This window comes from Ictalurus furcatus, chromosome 17, assembly GCF_023375685.1.
Source record: "Ictalurus furcatus strain D&B chromosome 17, Billie_1.0, whole genome shotgun sequence".
In the NCBI taxonomy this organism is placed as follows: Eukaryota; Metazoa; Chordata; class Actinopteri; order Siluriformes; family Ictaluridae; genus Ictalurus; species Ictalurus furcatus.
The window spans coordinates 1,112,279-1,136,390 of record NC_071271.1 but is presented as its reverse complement, the minus strand read 5'-3'; the positions used below and the strand labels follow the sequence as shown (position 1 = coordinate 1,136,390).

Sequence of the window (24,112 nt, the reverse complement as noted above, 5' to 3'; positions counted from 1 at the left end):
GATGCTCTGGACAATGTTCTGCTGGGAGACCTTGGGTCCTGTATTCATGTGGATGTTACTGTGACACGTACCACCTACCTAAACACTGTTACAGAACAAGTACACCCCTTCATGGTAACAGTGTTCCCTAATGTCAGCGTCCTCTCTCAGCAGGATAACGCTCCCTGACACATTGCGATAATTGTTCAGGAACGGTTTGAGGAACATGACAAAGAGTTCAGGGTGTTGACTCGACCTCCAAATTCCCCAGATCTCGATCCGATCCTTCCTTCCTTCTGGACAAACGAGTCCGATCCACGGAGGCCCGATCTCACAACTTACAGCACTTAAAGGATCTGCTGCTAACGTCTTGCTGCCAGAAACCACAGCACACCTTCAGAGGTCTTGTGGAGTCCATGCCTCGACGAATCAGAGCTGTTCTGGTAACGCAAGGAGAGGAGGACCTACACAATATTAGACAGGTGGTTTTAATGTCATGGCTGATCGGTGTATCTAGCGAGACACAGACAGACAGTGCAACAGCTTTATTTTCTCTCTCTAGAGTAAAGTTGCACCTGAAGCATCTCGGGGATCAGTAGTGTCACTGCATCAAATATCCAATCACAAGCTTCAGTAACTTCACAGCAGGTCACTCCCGGCCAATCCGGAAGCAGGAAAGTGCAATAGGGACAGACACACACACGCACACATGCAGACGTGTGTGGGAGCATGTGCCGTTTATATATTAAAAACTCAGGAGACAAAACAAAAGGCAGACACAAATATCAAACTAAAATAAAATAAAATAAGAATAAGAAGTATAAGGTAAGGCAATATAATAAAGCAAAAATAGAATTTATAAAATAAAGGAATTACGTTTTTTTAGTAAAACGACAAAAAAGACAAAAAGTTTGTGCTTATGTTAAATTCTCTTTATTGATCCCTGATATAAAACAATCCTTTTGTTCTATGAAGAATAGGATACATCTGTGTGTGTGTGTGTGTGTGTGTGCACGCATTTTCTTTTAGTGCCAGAGGTTTTTCCCGATTCAGAATTCCCTCCACGTTCTGTACTTTTTCCATCAGCTGATGTGACAAGCAGAGCCTCAGTGCGTACCATAGCATTGGTTCTTTACAAAAATAATGTCATCTCTCATCCTAGTCAAGGCATAATTACAGTTACACACACACACACACACACACACACACACACACTCTTAAAAACAAAACAAAACAGCTGTTATTGCACAGAGTCATTAATTTTAAGATTACAATATTACAACATCAACAACAACAAAAAAATTATATATATATATATATATATATATATATATATATATATATATATATATATATATATATATATATATAAATCCTGTTGCTCTGCTCGATCGATTTCTCTTCAGGTGATTGTTAATAAATATGCACTTGTGATTTGAAACAAGTGAGACGAAAACACAAACGACAACTCAAGAAATAAATAAAAGTCTGATCATGATTTTTTTTTTTTTTGTCTTGTTGTTATGATAAAGGATGAGAATAGGTTGCTATGGTTACCCGAAATAAAGTATGAGTAATGAGGAGTGTAAAAATAAAATAATAAAATACTAAATCAACATCATGTGCGTGTATCAGTGTGAATAAATCTACAACACTTTCAAAAAAAAATAAAAATAAAGATAAAAATAAAAAAATAATCACATTTGAGATGTTTTTAGGCACTTCGTCAGACAAAAGTTAGCATTCACTCAAGAGTTTCAGGGCAATGCTATCTAGCACATTGCTAAATATGGTTCCCTGGCGGAACTGGAGTCATAAACAAACAAACAAACAAACAAACAAACAAGTTTGATCAGATCTTACGTTAATACACGATCGTTCCAGTACTGATATGTTAAGAGGCAAATATATTAAATCTCTAAACCCAAAATGATGAATCATAGCTATAAGGTGCTCTGTATAAAAAAGGAAAAAAAAAAAAAAAAAAAAAAAAGAGGCAAACCCCGCCTTCCACTCACCCACACCCGAGCGTATTGGCCAGAGGGAGAATGATGGACAGTTGTCAGGATCAAGAATCAAAATTAAAAATCAGCTTAACCGATTAAACAAACAAAAAAACCCCAACACAATACAAAAAACCCCACAATATGAATATATTAAGCACTGTATAATGACGAAAACATCCACAATGACATAAGATGATGAGGAAAGAAGAGCGTCCATCTCCGTTTTTTTGTTCTAGAAGACTTGTTTAGAAATGTACGTTTCAAAAATACTGTAAAACTCTTGAAGATTTGCCGTCGTCGATTTGACGAACTCTCCAACATGCAAAAAGCCTTGTTTATTATACAAACTCAGACGTTTATTAAGGCGTGCAGTTAGATCCTGTTCGTTAGAATCCGGTCCTCGCTTCACATCCTCAACAACTAGAGATGCACCGCTAACGATACCGATATGCTCGTACTTGTAAAAACCCTCCGATACAAACATCTGATACCACGTTTTACCTTGTGACCTAATCCTAGTGTACGCTGAGGAACAGATGACCTGAAACGCAACCCTACATGATCCGAGCTAACTAATTTAGCTAGCTAATGTGCTGCTTCTTTTAAAATCAACCAGCTAATGTTATAAAGAAGGAGTCTAGTAGCGTATGCGCGTAGACACACACACGTTCAATTTTCATGGCCACTATGTAAATCGTGGAAACATAAAAACAGAGCTGAATAAAATGTTACACGATATCCCTGATTGATTAATACTAAGTAGGTTACTCATTTCTGTGTTGTTGAGTACCAAAAATGTATTCATACTTGTACTTGGTCTAAAGTTTTTTTTTTTTTAATGGATGCATCCCTACTATCGGCAATTTCCCACCTGATGGTAAAGCAAGGCTCGGTTCCTGATCCAAACCTCGGACTAAACACGTCCTGGTCAAATACCTGTCGATATCTTTACCTGTGAAAGTAGGAGGAGCTTCAGTGAAGGTTGTCGGGGGAGACTAGTTATAAAATGTTTTTGTTTTGTTTTTTTAAAAAAAAAAAAAGTGTGAAAATTGACCAATACGAGTCCATTTTCTTTGATGCAACCCCCCGCCCCCCCCCGCCCATAAAGCTACTGTAGTACAAATTACTCAGACCTAGACACAGCTCATTTATTTCAATGCCGAAATCCACACGGAGACAAAGGGGGCGCCAATACTTTAATCTCAGCGAAGGGAGACGGCGCAAACTCGTGAAAAAACAAAAGCGCTGTTCATTTCCCCTTGAATGATCTCAAAAGGCATACTACTGTGAACGTAGTGCACTAGGTAGGATAAACAGCACCGTTAGGTTGTACCCTATGTAGGCAGCATGCATAGTGAATAGAGGGCAAGATTTACACTGGGTACAGGAACCAAATGTAAAAATCATGCCAAATGTCAGCGAAATGCAAAGAATTACTGCAGGGAAATAAATCAAATACAAACCTAAAGCATGAAATTAATGATCAAGGTCTTTGGCCAATCAGCGCTCTGCACCATTTCTAGCCCCACCCATATTTCCCGCTCCTGGCTCACATGGTATCTGAACAGAAAAGGGAACCAAATTTAGGATCATGATAAACTGGTAGACCTGAGCTACACTGACTGGTGGAAAAGTGCTACCAGATCATAGATACCCAAACTAGGGGATCCTGAAGGTCAGTCACCATCGGAGTCCGACTCCATGTCTGATCTAAGGGTATCCGGCTACTTAAGACTACCAGGAGTGTCTGAATATTAGATCGGAGGGTGAAGGAACTCCACAGGGTACAAGATCCAGGAACGAGGTCCAGATTCAGCTGGGATATCATGTTCCAGCTGCAGGGAATCAAAGTCTGAACAAAACCGATCATCAGATTCTGTGGATGTGATGAACGCCCTCTTGAAAAATCTGGAAACATTAAGACCTTAAGAAATGAGAAAATATGCATCCAGGCATTATTCGGCAGGAAGCAGCTGACTCCAGGACGTGAACGATGAGAATCGGCTCTTGCGAGTCAACCAAGACATGGACAGGGTTCCTCGAGGAACTGTTTGGGATCTGAGAACCCTTGCAAAACAATAAATGGAACTATAGCAGATCTTACATGAGATATATGAGATGAATATACAGGAAGGAGAAGGTGTCCAACCCAGGAGGTGACTGTCCTGAATATTATGCTCTGATGAGAAGAAGCAAAACATGGATATGCTGATGTTCCTCAGGAAATAAAGTGGGATCTGAGAACCACAGGTACTTACAGCCCATTTTATATGATGCTGGAGATCCGAGTCTAAGCATGAACGTCCGAGTCAAAAATGTGAACCGGTTCCTACAGGAACAGACAAGGACCTGGAAACCAACCAATTCCGTTCCTTTTTGGATGAGGTGACCAAACTGTAGACTGCTTATTTGAGAAAGAAATTGAGAACCTGGAATCTTTGATCATCAGAATCAACTAATCATTCATACCAGGTATTCTGTAACTTATTCTGGGTTCTTCAAGAATATTACAAGTCCAATATTCGGCAGGAAATACGAGTGTTTGACCTAGAACGAGAACGACTAGGTTCTGCTGTAGGTTCTTCAAGGAACATATTTGAACATTTAGGTTTTTATCTCCAGACTAAACACGCAGAAGGTCCAATCAGATGCTCAAGATCTTACACCAGCTCCATAAGAAAGATATTAATCAGGATATGGGATATGTATGACTAGATTCTGCGTGTACAGGTTCCTTGGGAAAGCGGAACATTAGGTCCTTATGATCGCGCAAACACTTAAGAAGGCAACTATTCAGCATGGCGTCGACTCCAACATCATGCTGGACAGTTGCCTTATTAAATGTGTGACTGGATCGGAATGTCCAGGTTCTACTCTGGCAAGCATGTCAAAAACGTGGAGGTGCTTGCAGATATTACAAGCTCACAGAAGGTCCTGTGAGATGCTGGGAAACTTACACAAGGAATATTCAGCAGGAAGTAAGAGAATTTGAGCCAATACATTAATAACCAACCAGGTTCTGTGGTTCTATTCTGATGAGATGATGACACATGATGAGCATATCAAAAGGAACCTTAGACTCTTCAGACCCAAAAGAAGGTCACATGAGATGCTGCAAAGCTTATATACGGGGAATATTCAGCAGGAAGTAAGAGCATTTGACCCAACATATGAAAGACCAGAGTCTGCTCTGATGAGATGATGAGATGCAGACAGGTTCCTTGAGGAACAGATCTGGAAATTGGAACCTTAGGTTCTTCAGACCCAACAGAAGGATCTATCAGTGTTCAAACCAGGACATGTACAACAGACTGGAACGTTAAATTCATGGAAAAAAACCCCCCCCCCAAAAAACCAGAAGTTGGAAGCTCAGCTTGGACGCCAATCTTTAGCGTTTTCAAACGAGAATAATTTTATAAATACATCGAAACTGACAAAATAAATCAGTGTAGAATTGAATAGTTTATAGTTAATAGTCCTTGTATGAACTTTGTCGATTGTAGTGAATTTTGGAACAATCACCAAAACCAACTCCCGAGAGAGGTTTTGTTTTTGTTTGTTTTTTTTTTTTTTTTTACAGCAAAGTGCATCATGGTTAATGAGAACGGTAATAAATCTCTGTTTTCGATAACTGCGTTGGAATTTAAAATTAAACGAGTGGTTAGTGTACAAGACGGACAACCGATAATTACGATCGTTAATCGGCAATTAAGAATAAATTATACAACAAAACGCAGTGTCGATCTTTTAGTTTATAAAGAAAACAAAGAAAAAGGTGCGTACGTGGGCGTGACATTTAAAAGCGCTCGTTAAAAACAGCGTAAATATCGCTAAATATCACTTTGTATCTCGAACTAGCATCAAGATGCATGTTATAGGAAGACTCTCTATAAAAATGCAAAAAAAAAAAAAAAAAAAAGACTGGAAGATCAAAGACTGGAGGAAGAACGAGAGAAGAACAGAATCTGTGGAAAAGCAACCACGCAGTTTTGTCTGAAATTGTTCGAATTCAGGAAGTGTTAGCGTTAGTACGTCCCTTTTTTTTTCGAAACTAGGAAATCGAATCAGTGCAGAAGAGGCGGGATGTGAAAGATAAGGAGTTTAAAATCCACTTCGCCAAGAGCTCACCGAGCGACCTGAATACAGAACTTTCCAGAAAAAAACCCCTAGAAGTGTGCATGTCTTCAGCTTTCGTAGAAAAAAAAAAAAAAATTTTTCACAAATTATTTACGAGTCTTATCCAACCCCTTTCATCCATCCTCCCTTTGTTTCCGTTGTTTTTCACTGGGATTTCTCGTCCGAGTCGGAGGGCTGGTGGTCGCTCGGCAACGTTATGTTGGTGTGGCGGTTCCACAGTTTGTGAAGCTCGGTCACTTCGGTGTCACTGCTGCTGGTACCGCTGTCCCTGAAGCTGGCCAGCGGGGGGCGCACCTTCACCCCCTTCACCGTCACCGAACCCTCGATGGCCTTACGCAGCTACAACACGCAAGATTTCACACAGATTACGCCACAAATACCGCAATAAAAGTGTAAGAAAGATCGACAACACAAAACTGGCGACAAAAAGAAGTTCAAATTTCACAAATTTTACGTACATGGCTACAACAACGCAAATTATACGCAACCAAAATGAATACACTTGCAAAAACAAATCCGAGTCGTCGTCGTCTTTTTTAAAAAGATGATTCATCACGATATAATGACTGTACATGACAAACAAAACGTAACGAATATAAATGAGAGAAAGAGAAAAACTGAATTTAAAGCGTATTTAATTTCCTCTTTCTCTGGAAAAGACTCGGAGACGGCGTGACTGTAATTGTTTCTTATTTAGATTTCGAATTTTCTCACTTTCTCACTCCGCCTCCCAGAATATCTGACAACTAGCTAGCAAGCATCGACGTAGCTAAATCTGATAACATGCGCCAGCTAGCTAGTGGAAAGCAAATCATGAATTTTATTGTAGATATTTATAACTCAGAAGCGGAAGAGTTCACTCACCTCCCGGAGTGATACGACCCCTATGAGGCGTCCGATGCTGGTGACGTAAGCGTGGTCCAAACCCAACAGAGAGAAAATGGTGTGCGTCTGAAAAACGGTGAAACACTGATCAGCTTTAATTCACTCGGTGTTTGTGTTCCTGTTGTGTAAGTTAAAAAAAAAAAGAAAGGGTGGCAAAACTTTTGCGTCATTGTGCTCCGCTTATTAAAGCGATCGGTGCGATTAGAGACGGAAACGTGATCTGACGGCCTTTAATTACCTCCATCAGGTATTCAATATTGTGATTAGACTTATTGCGTGTCTGCCTCTGACTTCACGCCTAGGGATTAGCGTTCCCATGGCTACATGTCTACAGCATCATTACCGCGGCAACAGACAGAGGAAAGAGGGTTTTTTTAAGCAACCGAGGGCTGTAAACAGCTCAATGTAGAGAGAGACACGTGTGTGTGTGTGTGTGTGTGTGTGATGGATTTGTGCTAAAATCTCACTCCTAAATATTTAAAGAGCAGGATGGGGAAATTAGGCTGGAGGAGAGTGTGTGTGTGTGTGTGTGTGTGTGTGTGTGTTTTGAAGAGGATGAATGGAGGACATTAGGCACATCCATTGCTTGCGGCAAGAGGGAATGAGGTTTCTTTCTGTGTGTGTGTGTGTGTGTGTGTGTGTGTGTGTGTGTGTGTGTGTGTGTGCCCATTCGCCCACATGAGAGTGTATGTAATACTGCAGAGAGAATCTTAATGAACACTAATTTTCTCTCGCTGCTGGTGACACTGGAAAAAGTGTGTGAGAAATAAATCTCTGTATGTAGTGTGTGTGTGTGTGTGTGTGTGTGTGTGTGTGTGTGTGTGTGTGAATGAAGAATTAACACTAATAGGCGCTTTACTCTGTGAATAGCACTAATAAATAAACACACATACCTTGTGCAGTGAGGTGCGCTCCACCAGCTGAAAGGGGGCGGGGTCAATCTTACAGTTGTTGAAGTTGACCTGCTCGTCAAGCTGTTGCTCCTCCCACTCAGCGATCTAGTACAAAGAGCAATACAGTCATGTGAAAAAATAAGTACACCCTATGGATTTTTTTTTTTTTTTACATATTTATAAAACATTTGATCGTCTTTGAAACGGTGCCTAGTAATAAAGTTGATATACTTGAACAAAACCACAAGGAAAAATCGCTTTTTCAATCGTTTATTCAACAGAAATATCAACAGATGCGATATTCTTCTGTGGGAAAAGTAAGTACACCCTCGTCCTCAGATGCTAGCATTACCCCATTTAGCAGAAATAACTTCTAGTAGGCTGAATTTTGGGCTGGACAAATCAGCAGTTGTTTGAAATCTGTGCCACTTGTAGATGATTTTCATTACAGTGGAACGATGTATTTCAAATCATTTGGAGATCTTTTTAAACCCCTCGCCAGACTCACAGGCATCCACAGCCTTTTTTTCTGGAGGCCTTACAGAACTCTGTAGATCTTGGCATGATGACACCACACACCTCAATAACAAAGGGAACACCAGACACTAGATATGAGAGGGGTATGAATAAGACCGGTTCCACCTGCACTCCCTAATCAGGTTCTAATCACTGACACCCGATCCTGAACACTCTGGAAAAAATGGTACGGATGCATCTCTAGATTTTACTACTCTTATTACAATTATTAGTATTAGTATTATTCTTTTGTTAATATTATTGTTATCTTTAGAATAGTATTGTTATTTTGCTATCACTGTTAATAGTATTACTATTTTTACGGTTAATATTAGTATTGTTATTGCTATATTTGCTGTTATTATCGTTACTTACGTATTGTTATATTGACAATATACTGCTATTGTTATTGTCACTATCAGTATAATTATTGCTATAGTCTTTATATTTTGTTGACATTAGTATTGATATTGTTAGTACTATATTAGCAGTGCTATTAATGATATACTATTGTTATTCTTAAGAGTATCGTTATTTTGCTGTGATTATTTTTGTTACTTTTATTATTAGCATTAGTATTGACCGACTACTGTTACCGTTAACGTACATTTTTATTGCTATATTTACTGTTTTCTTTTTATTGTTATTGTCCTTATTGATTATTTATACTATTTCTACTGCTGTTATTCTTCATAGTGCTATTATTACGCTGTTATTGTTACTGTTCTGTTATAATCGTCATTATTATTGCTACTATCATTCTCGATTACTGATATTTTCAATATTGATATTTGTATTGACATTTTCGCCGTTACCGTAATAGTCATTACTGTTAATGTTAGCATTATTACTGCTATTTCTGTTGTAATTACTCGTACTAATTTTAGTGCTGATTTTATTCTCACACTGTGAAAGGGCTCAAACCTTTTCAGCATATATGTATTAGTAAAGTTACCCACAGTGCAATAGGGCAGGAAATGGACAGTTGATATACTAGGCAGAAAAATGTTTTGAGTGTGAGCGAGTGAAAGAAATAAAGAGAGAGATAGAGAGCGAGAGAAGAAATGATAGATAATGACACTGCAGAGATGCATGTTATATAACTCCGTATGTGTGTGTGTGTGTGTGTGTGTGTGTGTGTGTGTATGCTCCTACCTCTCTCATGGTCATGTCATCCTCCATGCCTTCCTCCTACAGAGATAACAAGAGTCACACACACACACAGATTTACACACAGATTCTTTACATCTGGTAACCGTAGGAACTGTTGCTGGTGCCTACTGCCAAATAAGCCTAACCCTAACCCACACACACACACACACACACACACACACACACACACACACACTTGATTACGGGCCTTAAATATACCATCGTCAGTACAGCGTTCACACCATTTCTTATTTTCTTACAATTCTCCCTCGTCTCACTCTGAATTCCCATAATCCAAAAATAGAATCAGTGACATCACTGCTCATCACACCATCCAACACACACACACACACACACACACACACACACACACACACACACACTATTAATAATGGCTTTCTTTTTCTCTCCAGACCTCCTTACTGTGCTGTGTCAAGTTAAAATTGAAGACATACTTGAATAGTACACACACACACACACACACACACACACAAACACACACACATTTCTGTTTTTGTGATGAGATAAGGAAATCTTTTGGTTTAGGTTTTCAAAAACAAATAAAACTACTAAAAAAACAAATTTGTGAGGACATTTTATCCTTTGAGGTGCTCATAAAGGGCAAAGTACATGTACACACACGGACAACCACTTTTTTAATATTTATTTTATATATATAAATATTCACAGTATCTCACAAAAGTGAGTACACCCCTCACATTTTTGTAAATATTTGATGATATCTTTTCATGTGACAACACTGAAGAAATGACACTGTGCTACAATGTAAAGTAGTGAGTGTACAGCTTGTGTAACAGTGTCAATTTACTGTCCCCTCAAAATAACTCAACACACAGACATTAATGTCTAAACCGCTGGCAACTGGATATGACGCTGAGCACGTGCACTCAACTTCTTTGGTGGACCATGGCGAGGCCTGTTCTGAGTGGAACCTGTCCTGTTAAACCGCTGTATGGTCTTGGCCACCGTGCTGCAGCTCAGTGTCAGGGTCTTGGCAATCTTCTTATAGCCTAGGCCATCTTTATGTAGAGCAACAATTCTTTTTTTCAGATCCTCAGAGAGTTCTTTGCCATGAGGTGCCATGTTCAACTTCCAGTGACCAGTATGAGGGAGTGTGAGAGCATTGTCACATGAAAAGATATCATCAAATATTTACAAAAATGTGAGGGGTGCACTCACTTTTGTGAGATACTGTATATGTATATAAAAATATGTGTGTGTGTGTGTGTGTGTGTAAATGAGTGAGTAGATTTTCATTTTTGTCATTTTAATTATTTTGCTTTTAATTCAACTGAATAGCTAGTTAAACTAGGTCGTTACTTAGCTAGCTACTGTAATTAAAGTTATACATCATTTCATTTTTAAATTTCTGGCATAAAAAATATAACTTTGAAATTAATATCTTTGAATAAATTGGAAAAAAAACACACTTATTATGAACATTATATAAATATATTGATAAAATTCTAAACTCTAAACTATAGAGCTTAGATGAACGCAAGGCATTATGGGAAACTGTAATGCTCGCAATCTCTATACATATAACGTTACATGCAAACGGTCAGGTATGAAGTCATAATGGATGACTTAGCATGCTACTGGGATATGGTGTACAATGCCGGTTCTGACCTTTGACCTTCAACATCTGTTCATTTTTATGCTTAAAACATATTCACAACAAGATTTTCAGCAATGCCAATTAAGAGTACTAGATGTTACCTCACAGCGTAATCGAGCAATAATGACTTAAGATTATTTCAAAGTTCACAGGCTTGACCTCCATTTCAGTGTAAAGTGGGCGGGGCATTACCATTTATTACCTGTAGGTGTCATTAGCAACATAGCGTTAATGTGAGTTAATAAGAAATTATTTATAAAAAAAAGTCTCTTTTCCCACCCAAAGTTATCAATCTCAATGAAAATGAATGACTAATGTACAAGAATGAATACGAATAAAGTAACTGAACAAAAATGCAATCAAATGAATAAAAATGAGTGAAATCCAAGTAAAATCTCAAAGTTACACATTTGTCAAAATGAATATAATTTGACATCTTGCCATTTGAAAAACAACTAAATCATTTAAGTTTATTAACATACTAAAAACACGTTCCTTATTAGCAAATATTTGCATGTCAACAAAGAAAAATAGAATTCTAGATTCCTGATCAATAGGAATATTGATCAGTTTGATCAAATTAGTTAGTTAAGTATCAATATATTGTGTAGTTATTTGTTTGGCATTTTATCTGATCATTTAATATTGCTAAGGTAGCGATTAAAGAAAAAATGTTAAGTAATTAAATATCTAATTTCCAATTATACTGGTAGATAAAATATTACTAATAAATATTATATATTATAATAATATATTAGTTAACTCAGTAATGCCTTACTCTTTGCAACTTTCATATTCAAAGAAAATGTTTGTTTGGCTAACTAGCAAGCTAGCAAGCAATATTTAGTATGTTAGCTAATGCATGTTTGCTGTTAAAATTCAGTATGTCATATTGTCTACGTATCAACAAATTAGGTTAATGGTTCCTGGTCCTAAGTTACTGGTTATTACTGTAGCTACAATTTGGATAAGGTATGGAAGTTTTTTTTTTTAAGTAAGCAACGTTACATATTTTTAAAATTAATATACTTGTATTAGTATACCCTTTAATGTTATTAGTTAAAATGTTTCAGGTTTATTTGTGTGGATCATGCACAGATGAACTAGATCAAATATATATTATTGTAAAGTCATAAAATAAACTCAAACGCATCTCGAGAAGATGCAAATGATCAAATTAAATAAATGAAACTTTGTTGCAGCATAATTTTGAGTAAAATGGCAGCAATAAAATGTTCTATAGTATATTTTATGTCGGGTTAAATGGTATTTAAAGCAGCTGAATATTTGGATATGGTATGAAAGTTTCTTCTAGTAAGGAATAGTATATATTTTTTAACATTGTTGCAGTTTAATATTAGACATTTATCAAAAGTTTTAACAAAATTGTTAGTTTAAATCATAAACAAATTAACTTATATTAAATGTACACTATCCAACATATAAATGGATCTAATTTTGCTGGAATATTCTCAAAACACACATAATTTGAATTCTTATTGTATTTTACATTATTGACTATTTAAAGTAGCTAAAAAAAAAAATTGGATATTGAAGTCTTTCCAGTAAGAAACATTTCATATTTTTAACATTAGTATAGTTTAATATTCTTTTAATGTTTAAGTTAAAAAATTCTCATAGATATAGCTAAATATCTTTTATTTTTTCCCGCATGTATAATAAATGTGTAGAAAGGTTTTATTAGAAAATAAGCCATAAGTAAAGATTTACTGCTCACAGTCTCAGCATTAAATTCATTCCATTTCGACTCGACATTTCAACTGCTCTGATTTAGACGTCACTTCAAATGTCGAGGTAGCTGTAAAAACCCTGTAAAACACAAAGAGCAAGGAGCTATTCGCTTAAAATTCTGGCAATTCATCAGGTCAAAGGTCAGGTGCAGGCATACAGATGGACAGCGCTCGAGATTAGACATGGAGGCGAAATGGCTGGTTGGATGGGAGTCGCGTTTCTCTTGGTGTTATTTTTTCGTCAGCTTTATGGTCAGGGGTTCTTACCGCCACTGATATCCTCACACGCTTGAGCTTCCTGTGCTCAGGAGCCACAGAGTTCTCCGGGTTATAGATCTTCCATCAGGAAACAGGGGGCAAACGTTAAGACAACGCAAAGAGAACGTGATAAAAACCTAACGATTAACAGCTGAAGAGCATCACTGCGAGAGACGTGGGAGAAAATCAGGACCCGAGTGCAAGTGATGTAACTGGTTTGTAGTAGGGGTTTGGTGTGTGTGTGTGTGTGTGTGTGTGTGTGTGTGTGTGTGTGTGTCATACCTCCGCCCCTTCAGTATCTGGGTGGGCGCAGAAGAGGCTTTTTAAGGCGATGCCCGAGTCCTGTCCTGGTGGGAAGATAGAAAGCTTAGTTATGTGCATAGTCACTCATACGTCTGTGTGTGTGTGTGTGTGTGTGTGTGTGTGTGTGTATGTACTTGAAGGTATCTGTGAGCCTCTATCCACAACTGATTGTCTCTTCAGTGCAGGTTTTAGTGGTTTTTGTGAGATGGAGCTAGGAGGAGTGAACGAGGATTCCTCAGTAGAGATCTAAAAACAAACAAAAACAAATAAATAAATAAATAAAAACAAGACACAAAAGATATTGAATATAATTTGCACTTTTCACTGCATCAATCTGAAGAAAAAAACCCCATACTTTAAAAATAATAATCTCACAAGACTTCTATGGAAGCCCTAAAGCATATGGATGGATGGATTAAAAAAAAACAACAACAACAAAAAAACAGATAAATAAATAATTTAAGTAAAAATAAAGAAATACTTTTTATCATCATTAAACATGACATACTTATTTATATATTTATTTTTCTTTATTTTCATTGCAACCATTCTGCCTTGTGTAACATTATTTCCAAAAAGGGAAAAATTATTTCTCCCAGCAATTTTTATTCCTTCCCCAATATTTCTCTCCACTGTAGAGTTACTTCTAAAGAAAGAAGGATGTTGTGTATAAACCAAACAAAACGAAACAAATGAAAGTACACAATGCTGTAATAATTTGAGAGTTAAATAATGAACAGAATGTTTGGAACTAATCAGTACAAAATTAATCCTTCGAAAGCTAACTTTATCAGAAGTATAATGAACATTTCTTTTATTTTAAAGAAAAAAAAGCAAAGATAAAAGCATCAAACCAAAGCATAAAATTGTAATTACATTTTTTAAAATGTAACACATACATAAGACTTCTCCTACAAGAAATATACATATATATATATATATATATATATATATATATATATATATATATATATATATATATATATATATATATATATATCCCCCCAATATTTACATATTATATAAGATAATAATAAAATAATTAACACGTCTAAAAAATTTCATGTTAAAAAATTAAACAATGCACCTGTCTAAAACAGATTTTACAAATTTAAAAAAGTGTGTAAATTTTGCACAAATAATTCAACACAAACACCTGGCAATGAACTTCTGTGATCGGTAAAGCTGGCCGTGACCCTTAACCTTTGACCCTAGCACTGACCTGGAAGCGGACTTCCTGGTTGACCTTGTGCACATTCTCCTCGCTGCTGTGTGTGTCCGAGTGTTTCTTCTCGCTCTGGGAGCGCTGGCGGAGGAACTCGAGTCTCCGCGGCCGGCCGAGCTGAATGGACAGCAGCGCCTGCAACTGAGCGCGCTCAATCGAGCCCAATAAAATCATCGACTCTGCAGGAAAAACACAAAACTTTGAGATGAATTATTATACAACAAAATAGGAGTAAATTACGTCAAAACAATAATTTGTTTTAAAAAAATGTAAAGAAGTTTATCCAGTTTTACAGTTTAAATGATGCATTTATCATAGCTAACAGTAATGTAGATTCAAGGGATTTTTTTAGGGGATATTTAGGGGAAAAAATAAATCAGTTAGTTGGGCGAGGCCTGTTTTGTTTCTAGTACAGAAGAACAGCAGCTCATACAAGAAGATTTGATGCCAATTTGTGAAATATGAAAATTTTTTATACTACTTAGTAGTTCTACTGTTTTAAATTTGTTGGATTCTAGCAAAAAAAAAAAAACTATTAAAAAGAAAATGTGACACCACGTGAGCTCTCTGAAAGCCCTGAAAAGAAAGGATGTTTAAACTAATAAATAAAAATAAATAAACATATGTAAATTTCCATTTTATTTATCACCTTTCATTTTGTGTTTATTTAATTATCAATTTTTCATTTTATTAACAAAAAAAGTCACATGAAATTATGCCAAAAAGGCGGGGGGAGGGTAGGGGAAGAAATTCTAGCAGCATTATCACTATTTTAGATATGAAAAACGTACAAACAAAAAATCTCATTTTATTTTCACTGTTGATTTGAACGATATTGCATGTAAAGGGACATTTATTATTTTTTTAATTAATTTCCAGCAGCAATTTTTTTTTAATCATTTCAGCTAACTTAGTTGTATTTAAAAACAGACAGTACAGAGGGAATCACTTTTGGTTACTGGGGTTAAGTTTTAGGTTTAAAGTGCAGCATAGAGTTAATTAGCTGCATTAATATTTATGTCAATGGAAGGTCCTCACAAGGACGGTACAACAAGTGCGTGTGCATGTGCGTATACCCGAGGACTCGACCAGCGCGAGTGTTTTGAGTCGCTCGGTGAGCAGGACATCATGCAGGTCTCTGTAAGTGCAGTTCAGCGTGATGAACCTCACGTCTCTCACCATGATGTCCTCCACACGAATGTTATATTTCCTACACGACAACATTTTACACAGATTAGCACAGAGTAACACTCTTCAGGAGATGCTGTTATAGGACAATAATCAACGATGGGGTGTAATGAAGTGCAGCTACTGTTATCACCCCAGAACGTCGCATCATCCTTTTGATCAGTTTATAGTTACACTTGATGCTGGTGAAAAGTTAGTCCCTGTTGTCACTTACGCTATAGCAGCTAGAAACAGTCGTTCCCTCACCAGACTCTTTTTCCTCTCTCTCTCTCTTCAAGTTAATAAGACAAACAAACAAACAAAAACCCAGCAGCTTGTCATGTTCTTGAGAAACCGCAAAGTGTAAACTCCTCGGTCCTGAAGATGTCGAAAAACTTAGTTACATCTTTACCTCTGACTGTTACACAGTACTGACACGGACTCGTTCCATAAACGCTACATAAACATCTCCTTACAAGAGGAGAACGTCACCGTGTCAAAATGTTTTAATCTGTTTCTGTTTCCTTCTTTCCAGATAGATAAATAAACAGCAAACATGCGTTCGCAACTTAAATATAAATAACTTCCACAACACTTAGTTCACCTCTGACTCTGTGTGTGTGTGTGTGTGTATATATGTGTGTGTGTGTACAGTGACAACTTGTATGCAGCTTATCTTGGAAAAACACCTTATCAGATTTAAAATAGTGTTATAAAAAAATAGAAAAAAGGTGTGTGTGTGTGTGTGTGTGCGTATGCTCTGCTGACTTATGTTCAGGCTTCGTCCTCAAAATTTCTGGTCCATACAAACAAAAAGTGCTACCATCACAAATCATACAAGCTTCTCTCTGGCTTAGGTGAAATGTGAATGACTGACACACACACACACACACACACACACACACACACGAGTACTATTTCAATTTGCAAGCATAGCACATATACACACAATGACACTGTGTTCCCTGAGGACCCACACACACACACACACACACACACACACACACACACACACACACACACCCCTATAAATAATGTAGCAATAATACAGTAGTTTTTCCCTATTTTTCACCTTCTTCCATTAAAGACCAAAATATAATCATCACAGAAACAATCCATCAACACAAAACTACAACAAATCCTAACACACACACACACACACACACACACACACACACACATGCACGTACAGAGTCTATAACTGAACTCTTGACGTATATAAATAATATCCACAAAACCGTAGTCAGAGTCTCGATAAACAGAGGACAAATACACTGTGTGGGTGTGGATGGATGGATGGAGAGATGAATGTAAAGCTGGACGGATGGACGAACGGATACTCACTCGTGGTGTCCCCAGCCGAGCTCTGGCAGGTACGGTAGTTTTTTGATGCGTATGATGGAGTCGTAAATCGAAGGCTGGAGGCTCTGGGCCACGGCATTGGCTAATATAACGGCGATCATTATAGGGAGAATGTGACTGATCTGTCCCGTCAACTCGAACACGATCACTGCTGTGGACACGGTGTGTGTTACGGCTCCGGATAAGGCCGCCGCACCTACATGCACACACACGGAAAGAAAAAAAAATTACTTTCAAAATTATGGCATCTTACAGGCAGGTCGTTATGGTCAGTAATATTCACAGCAAAATATTACATTACAGTTCACACAAGTTAATGATACCGTGTGTTTTACAGTAAAGGTAATGATACTGTGTTTTACAGTAAAGTGAACAATTCTGTGTGTAAAGATAGTGATGTGTGTTTTACAGTAAAGTTACTGATACCGATACCGTGTGCTTTACAGTAAAGTAAAAAATACTGTATGTAAAGGTAATGATGCTGTTTGTTTCACAGTAAAGTTAAAAATACTGTGTGTGTAAGTAGTGATGTGTGTTTTACAGTAAAGTTAATGATACCGTGTGCTTTACAGTAAAGGTAATGATACTGTGTTTTACAGTAAAGTTAAAAATACTGTGTGTAAAGGTAATGATGCTGTGTGTTTTACAGTAAAGTTAAAAATACTGTATGTAAAGGTAATGATGCTGTGTGTTTTACAGTAAAGTTAAAAATACTGTGTGTAAAGGTAATGATGCTGTGTGTTTTACAGTAAAGTTAAAAATACTGTGTGTAAAGGTAATGATGCTGTGTGTTTTACAGTAAAGTTAAAAATACTGTGTGTAAAGGTAATGATACTGTATGTAAAGGTAATAATACTGTGTGTAAAGGTAATAATACTGTGTGTTTTACAGTAAAGTTAAAAATACTGTGTGTAAAGGTAATGATGTTGTGTGTTTTACAGTAAAGTTAATGATACTGTGTGTAAAGGTAATATTACTGTGTTTTCCAGTAAAGTTAATGATACTGTGTGTTTTACAGTAAAGTTAATAATACTGTGTGTTTTACGATAAAGTTAAAAATACTGTGTAAATGTAATGATGCTGTGTGATTGACAGTAAAGTTAATGATGCCGTGTGTGTTTTACAGTAAAGTTAAAAATACTGTGTGTAAAAGTAATGATGCTGTGTGTTTTACAGTAAAGTTAATGATTGTGTATTTGACAGTAAAGTTAACGATACTATAAAAAGTTTTTGATGGAGAAGAATCTGGGCCCAGGCCCAGATGAGTAACAGTCTGTGACGACAGGCCGGTGGCTGGCGCACAAAAGGGAAAGAGCGCTCCTCCCGCAACTGCCACTATGGTGCTGAAAAGACAGCTCCGCTTCAGCACCACCGAGGTTTTGGACAGCCGGAGAGCGCGTGGTTGCGAGGCGGGGCTGCCGACACACATACTGCTGGCAGCTAATAATCAGCGCTGCCGCTCTCCACCATCTAGCAGCTGACGGGAGAGTATAAAAGGGCCATCCTCCGCTAGCAAAGGGAGAGAGGGCTCCCTAGGCATGCATAACAATTTGTTTTGTGTTTCTTGCAGAGGACTCAGATGCAACGGAGGATTTTGCCCGCGGCGTTGCCTAACTGCAGAATGGGATCTCAGCCGCTCGGGAAGGCCCCAGCACGGCCCCAACACCTGAGCACTTCACCTCACTGCACCTCCTTTGCACCCCACACCCTCACAGAATTTAAATAAACTCTGCACGTTTGCCCAATAAATGGCCTCTTATGTGTCTGTGCTAAGCCCACCGCTGTCTAGGTTCGAGGGTGCTGAAAAGAAAAAAAAAAAAAAAAAAAAAAAAAACACCGCATAAATAAATAAATGGATCCCATGCTGCAGCACCTGATGGAGACCAATCTCCAGCAGAAGGCCATGACATAGCAGCTCACCCAAAGCCTGCAGGTCGCAACCCGGGAACTTCTGGCCCAGAAAACAACGACCCCTGCAGCCGCCACACCTCTCCCTGACCCCAGCCGAGAAGCCTGGCGCCTTCTTCCCCACCTGACCCTGGAGGACGACATTTAGGCCTTCGAACGGGTCGCCCACCGAGAAGACTGGGGCATTGAAGAGTGGCCACGCATCCTCGGCCTGCTGCTCTCCGGAGAAGCGTGCGTGACATACTATGCCTTCTCTCTGGAGGAAGCAGCGGACTACGGAGAAATAAAGAGGGAGATCCTAGCATGGTGTGGGCAAACCCCCCCACCAGGCAGCGGCAGAGTTCCACCGATGGAGCTACAGGCCTGGAGCCAAGCCACGCGGACAGATGAACAGCCTCCTGCGCATCACCAAGAGGTGGCTCCAACCAGACCAGTACACCGCCACCGAGGTTGCAGAGAAGGTGGCCATGGATCGGTTCCTGAGAACTCTGCCGCCCACAGAATGCCAGGCCGTGGGGATGCAGGCTCCCAGAACGTCCAAGAAACTAATAACCGTTCTTGAACGTGCCTTGGCCACCCTGGAACTCGGTAGGGAAGGACCCCTAAAAGGTTCCCGCCACACCAGCACGAACACCAGCGCTACGCGGAGATGGAAAGAGTAACCGAACACATCGCAACATCGCTAAAAAACTGGTGCTCCTGTTCAGCCATGTGGGGATCCCGAAGGACATACTGACCGACCAAGGTATGCCTTTTTTTTCAAAACTAATGTCTGATCTGTGTGGACTGTTGCAGGTAAAACACCTGAAGGTATCCGTCTACCACCTACAAACGGATGGGCTCGTTAAACGGTTTCACCAAACCGTGAAGCGGATGCTGTGCCAGGTGGTAGACGAGGAAGAGAGGAAATGGGACCTCCTCGTGCCCTACGTCCTCTTCGCCATCCGGGAGGGCCCCCAAGCATCCACGGGCTTCACACCCTTCGAGCTCCTCTTCGGATGGCAACCTCGAGGACTACTAGACGTGGCACGGGAAGCACAGCCCTCCACATTCCACTTGGTCTTCGACTAAGTACAGGAGCTGCAGGAGAAGATCGACCGAGTGGCCCTGATCATCCAGGAACATACGAGAGCCACCCAGGAGGAACAGAAAAGAGTGTACAACTGCACAGCGCAACCACGGGAGTTCCAGCCTCGCGATCGGGTACTCCTGCTAGTGCCAAACAGCCCCTGTAAGTTCCTAGCCCACTGGTAAGGCCCATATACCGTCCTCGAGAGGAGGGGCGCCGTAAACTATCGCCTGCAGCTCGCCCGGTAGGCGAGCGGTGACAAAAACGTACCACATAAACCTGCTGATGAAGTGGATGGAGCCAGCTCCAGTACTGTCTGCGTTCCCACACAAAGACAGGAGCTGACTGAGATAGTGAGCCAGTTCACTGATGTCTTTTCTACCTCCCCAGGGATGATGCAGCTGGTCCACCACGAGATTAAGACCTATCTGGAAGTGGTGGTAAGACAATGGCCCTATCGTGTCCCAGAGGTCCGCCACAAGGCTATCGAGGAGAAGGTCGGCCGGATGCTGCGAGACAACATCATAGAGGACTCCGCCAGCCTCTGGTCCAGCCCCATCATGGTTGTGCCGAAGCCCAACGGAAGTATGCGTCTCTGCAACGACTTCCGGAAGTTGAATCAGGTCTCAGAGTTCGACAGCTATCCCCTCCCCCGAGTGGATGACCTAGTGGAGCAACTGGAGAGGGCCCGGTTCATATCCACACTGGACCTGACAAAAGTTTACTGGCAAGTAGCGCTAGCCCCAGAGACAAGACCGAAGACCGCCTTTAGCACAGCAAACAGCCACTGGCAGTACCGGGTTCTCCCCTTTGGGCTAGATGGAGCATCCGCAACGTTCCCACGGCTGATGGACATTGTCCTGAGACCCCATCGTACATTCACAGCCGCCTACCTGGACGATGTGGTCATACACTCCTCCACTCAGCTGTTCCACGTGGGGTAGGTCCTGAAGGAGCTCCAGAAGGCCAGGCTGACAGCCAACCCCAAAAAGTGCCACCTGGGGCTGACCGAGGCACAGTACCTAGGCTACCGTATTGGTCGGGGCCTACTAAAAAGACAGACGAAGAAAATTGAGACGGTTAAAGACTACCCATGGCCTACAGCAAAGAAACAGGCACGTGCCTTTTTGTGGTTGGCGAGATATTACCGCAGGTACGTGCCTAATTTCTCTTCCGTAGCCTCCCCCCTCTCAGATCTCATGAAGAAGGGCCAGCCGGTGAAATGGTTGCAGAGGTGGAGCGGGCGTTCCGAGCACTGAAAGAGGCTCTCACCAGCGTACCAGTACTGCATAACTCGGACTTCACTCTTCCGTTCGCAGTACACAAAGATGCATCCGAGACCGGGCTGGGCACTGTACTCTCGCAGACCTTCAACGGAGAAGAACACCCGGTCCTCTACATCAGCAGGAAGCTGTCCCCAGCTGAGAGGAGATATGCTGCCAGGGAGAGAGAGGCCCTAGCAATAAAGTGGGCCATCGAGGAGCTGCGCTACTACCTGGCCGGGTAGCACTTCACACTGGTGACGGACCACGCTCCACTGCAGTGGATGGCCAAGACCAAAGACACTAACACCAGGGTAATGCGATCGTTCCTTTCGCTGCAGGACTTCTCTTTTCAGGTCCAACACCGGGCAGGCAGTAGGCTCAGAGCTGAGAGGGGGGCAGGGTTGTACTGTGACGACAGGCCGGCGGCTGGTGCACAAAATGGAAAGAGCACTCCTCCCCTGAATGCCGCTATGGTGCTGAAGAGACAGCTCCACTTCAGCACCACCAATGCTCTGGACAGCTGGAGAGCGCGTGGCTGCGAGGTGGGGCCGCCGACACACACACACAGCTGACAGCTAATAATCAGCGCAGCCGCTATCCACCATCTAGCAGCTGGTGGTAGAGTATAAAAGGTCCATCCTCCACTAGCAAAGGGAGAGAGGGCTCCCTAGGTGTGCATAACAATTTGTTTTGTGTTTCTTGCAGAGGATTCAGATGCAACGGAGGATTTCGCCCCCTGGCTGCACCCGCGGTGTTGCCTAACTGCAGAAGGGGATCTCAGCTGCTCGGGAAGGCCCCAGCATAGCCCCAGCAGCCCTGCGGATGACCCTGGCGCCTGAGCACTTCACCCCACTGCACCTCCTCTGCACCCCACACCCTCAAGGAATTTAAATAAACTCTACACGTTTGCCCCATAAACAGCCTCTTGTGTGTCTGTGCTCAGCCCACCGCTATCTAGGTTCGCAACACAGTCCACTCTCACGCTCTCTCTCTAATAATTGCATATCAATGGCTCAAGCCTCATCTTCGCCTTGTGGCCCATTACCACCTCAGGTATAATTTCCACAATTTCTTTAAAGTGCAGTCCATCTTACAGCTACGGTTTACCAACCTTTTACTTCTTACTATCTTTAAATGTTCCATATTTGGTCACAGTTTCCTGTTCATGATAAAGTTATTTGATTGGTTCCTTTTTTCTAGCATTCCTCCGATTCTCGTTTCAACTCGATACGTTGTGTTTTAACATCTAAACTATAAACCTCTAAATTATATAACTTAGAGGTTTATAGTTTAGATGTTAAAACACAACGTATCGAGTTGAAGCGAGAATCGGAGGAATGCTACTCAACCACTGAATTTAATAACATATGATCTCAAACCAGTACATTTTTATGGTCAGGACAGCAGACATAAATGCTGTATAATAATAATAATAATAATAATAATAATATTTTTTTTTAAATTTAGTTTACAGAGGTTAACAGAATAAAACAACTAAATAAATGAAAATATAAAAAAAGAAGAGTGCATATGGACAAAACCTGCAGGAGAGCAATGCTGAGGAAAGATGTTTTTTTTTGTGCAGCTGCAGAACTGTCTGTTCACACACAAACACAAACACACTCCGAGTAAACACAGAGATGCTAATGGGTTTTCAGCAGGAGTCAGAGATGAAAGGCTCTCATCAGTGAAAATGTGGGTGTCTGAGAGACATGTTGAGCAGGTTCTCAACATCAGCGAGACAAACACACACGCTGTTGTTTTTTGCTGCTTGGATGACCTTTACAGACGTTTTAGTTTTTTCTAAGGACCAAATGTCTCCATAAACAGGCGTGTAACGTGTTTTCTAAGTAAGTGTGTGTGTGTGTGTGTGTGTGTGTGTGTGTGTGTGTGTGTGTGTGTGTGTGTGTCTCTTACCCACTACAGCATATCCTCCTGGTACAATTGAATACACAACACCGTCTGAGTGAATCCCTTCAGGAAACCAAGCAGCCATGCTCTCACCCACCAACCGGCCGAAAGCAGCACCTGATACACACACACACACACACACACACACACGAGTTACGTAAAGTAAGACGATGGTTATCTTTAAGGGATCATGTACGCCAATATATAGACTACAACTACTACTATCACTCTTGCTCTTTATCTAACGGACACACACACACACTTTGTCCTTCCATACATACCGATCACAAAGACGGGCATGAAAGCGCCACAGGGTACGGGGATGGTGGTGGCCAAAGCCGACATCCAAAACTAGAGAGAGAAATAGAAAGATAGAAAGACAATGAAAGCAATAAATATTCACATAGTACAGTACATATATGAATAAAACATTATAAAAGATCTCATCTGCTCTTCATCCATCCCCTCATCCAACTTTCCGTCCATCCTTCCATGCAACAATCCATTCTCCCAATCCATCCATCCCTCCTTCTGTACATCTATCTTTTCCTTTATATGTATTATTATGGTACATTTTTGTCTGTTATTTTAGGTGCCAATACTTTTGGAGTCAACTGTAGACTGAGTGAATGTTGAGAGATTGACATAAGGCTCTGAACTTTATACACATCTTCTCTCTCCAACAC

At 40.2% G+C, this 24,112-nt stretch overlaps 1 protein-coding gene across 1 annotated transcript in view; it reads right to left on the bottom strand.

Annotated features, from left to right (window-relative positions):
• Positions 1-3,098: 3,098 nt before the first annotated feature.
• LOC128621014 (chloride channel protein 2-like) overlaps positions 3,099-24,112 on the bottom strand; it is a 74,432-nt gene continuing 53,418 nt past the window's right edge. The window contains exons 13-23 of the mRNA XM_053646464.1: positions 23,708-23,777; positions 23,433-23,543; positions 17,256-17,469; positions 15,821-15,954; positions 14,742-14,923; positions 13,654-13,765; positions 13,499-13,563; positions 9,572-9,607; positions 7,901-8,005; positions 6,987-7,073; positions 3,099-6,461 (exon numbers count right to left, since the gene is read on the bottom strand). Coding sequence (XP_053502439.1) covers positions 6,267-6,461; positions 6,987-7,073; positions 7,901-8,005; positions 9,572-9,607; positions 13,499-13,563; positions 13,654-13,765; positions 14,742-14,923; positions 15,821-15,954; positions 17,256-17,469; positions 23,433-23,543; positions 23,708-23,777 — 1,311 coding nt within the window. The 3' untranslated portion in view covers positions 3,099-6,266. The remainder of the gene's footprint in view (positions 6,462-6,986; positions 7,074-7,900; positions 8,006-9,571; positions 9,608-13,498; positions 13,564-13,653; positions 13,766-14,741; positions 14,924-15,820; positions 15,955-17,255; positions 17,470-23,432; positions 23,544-23,707; positions 23,778-24,112) is intronic.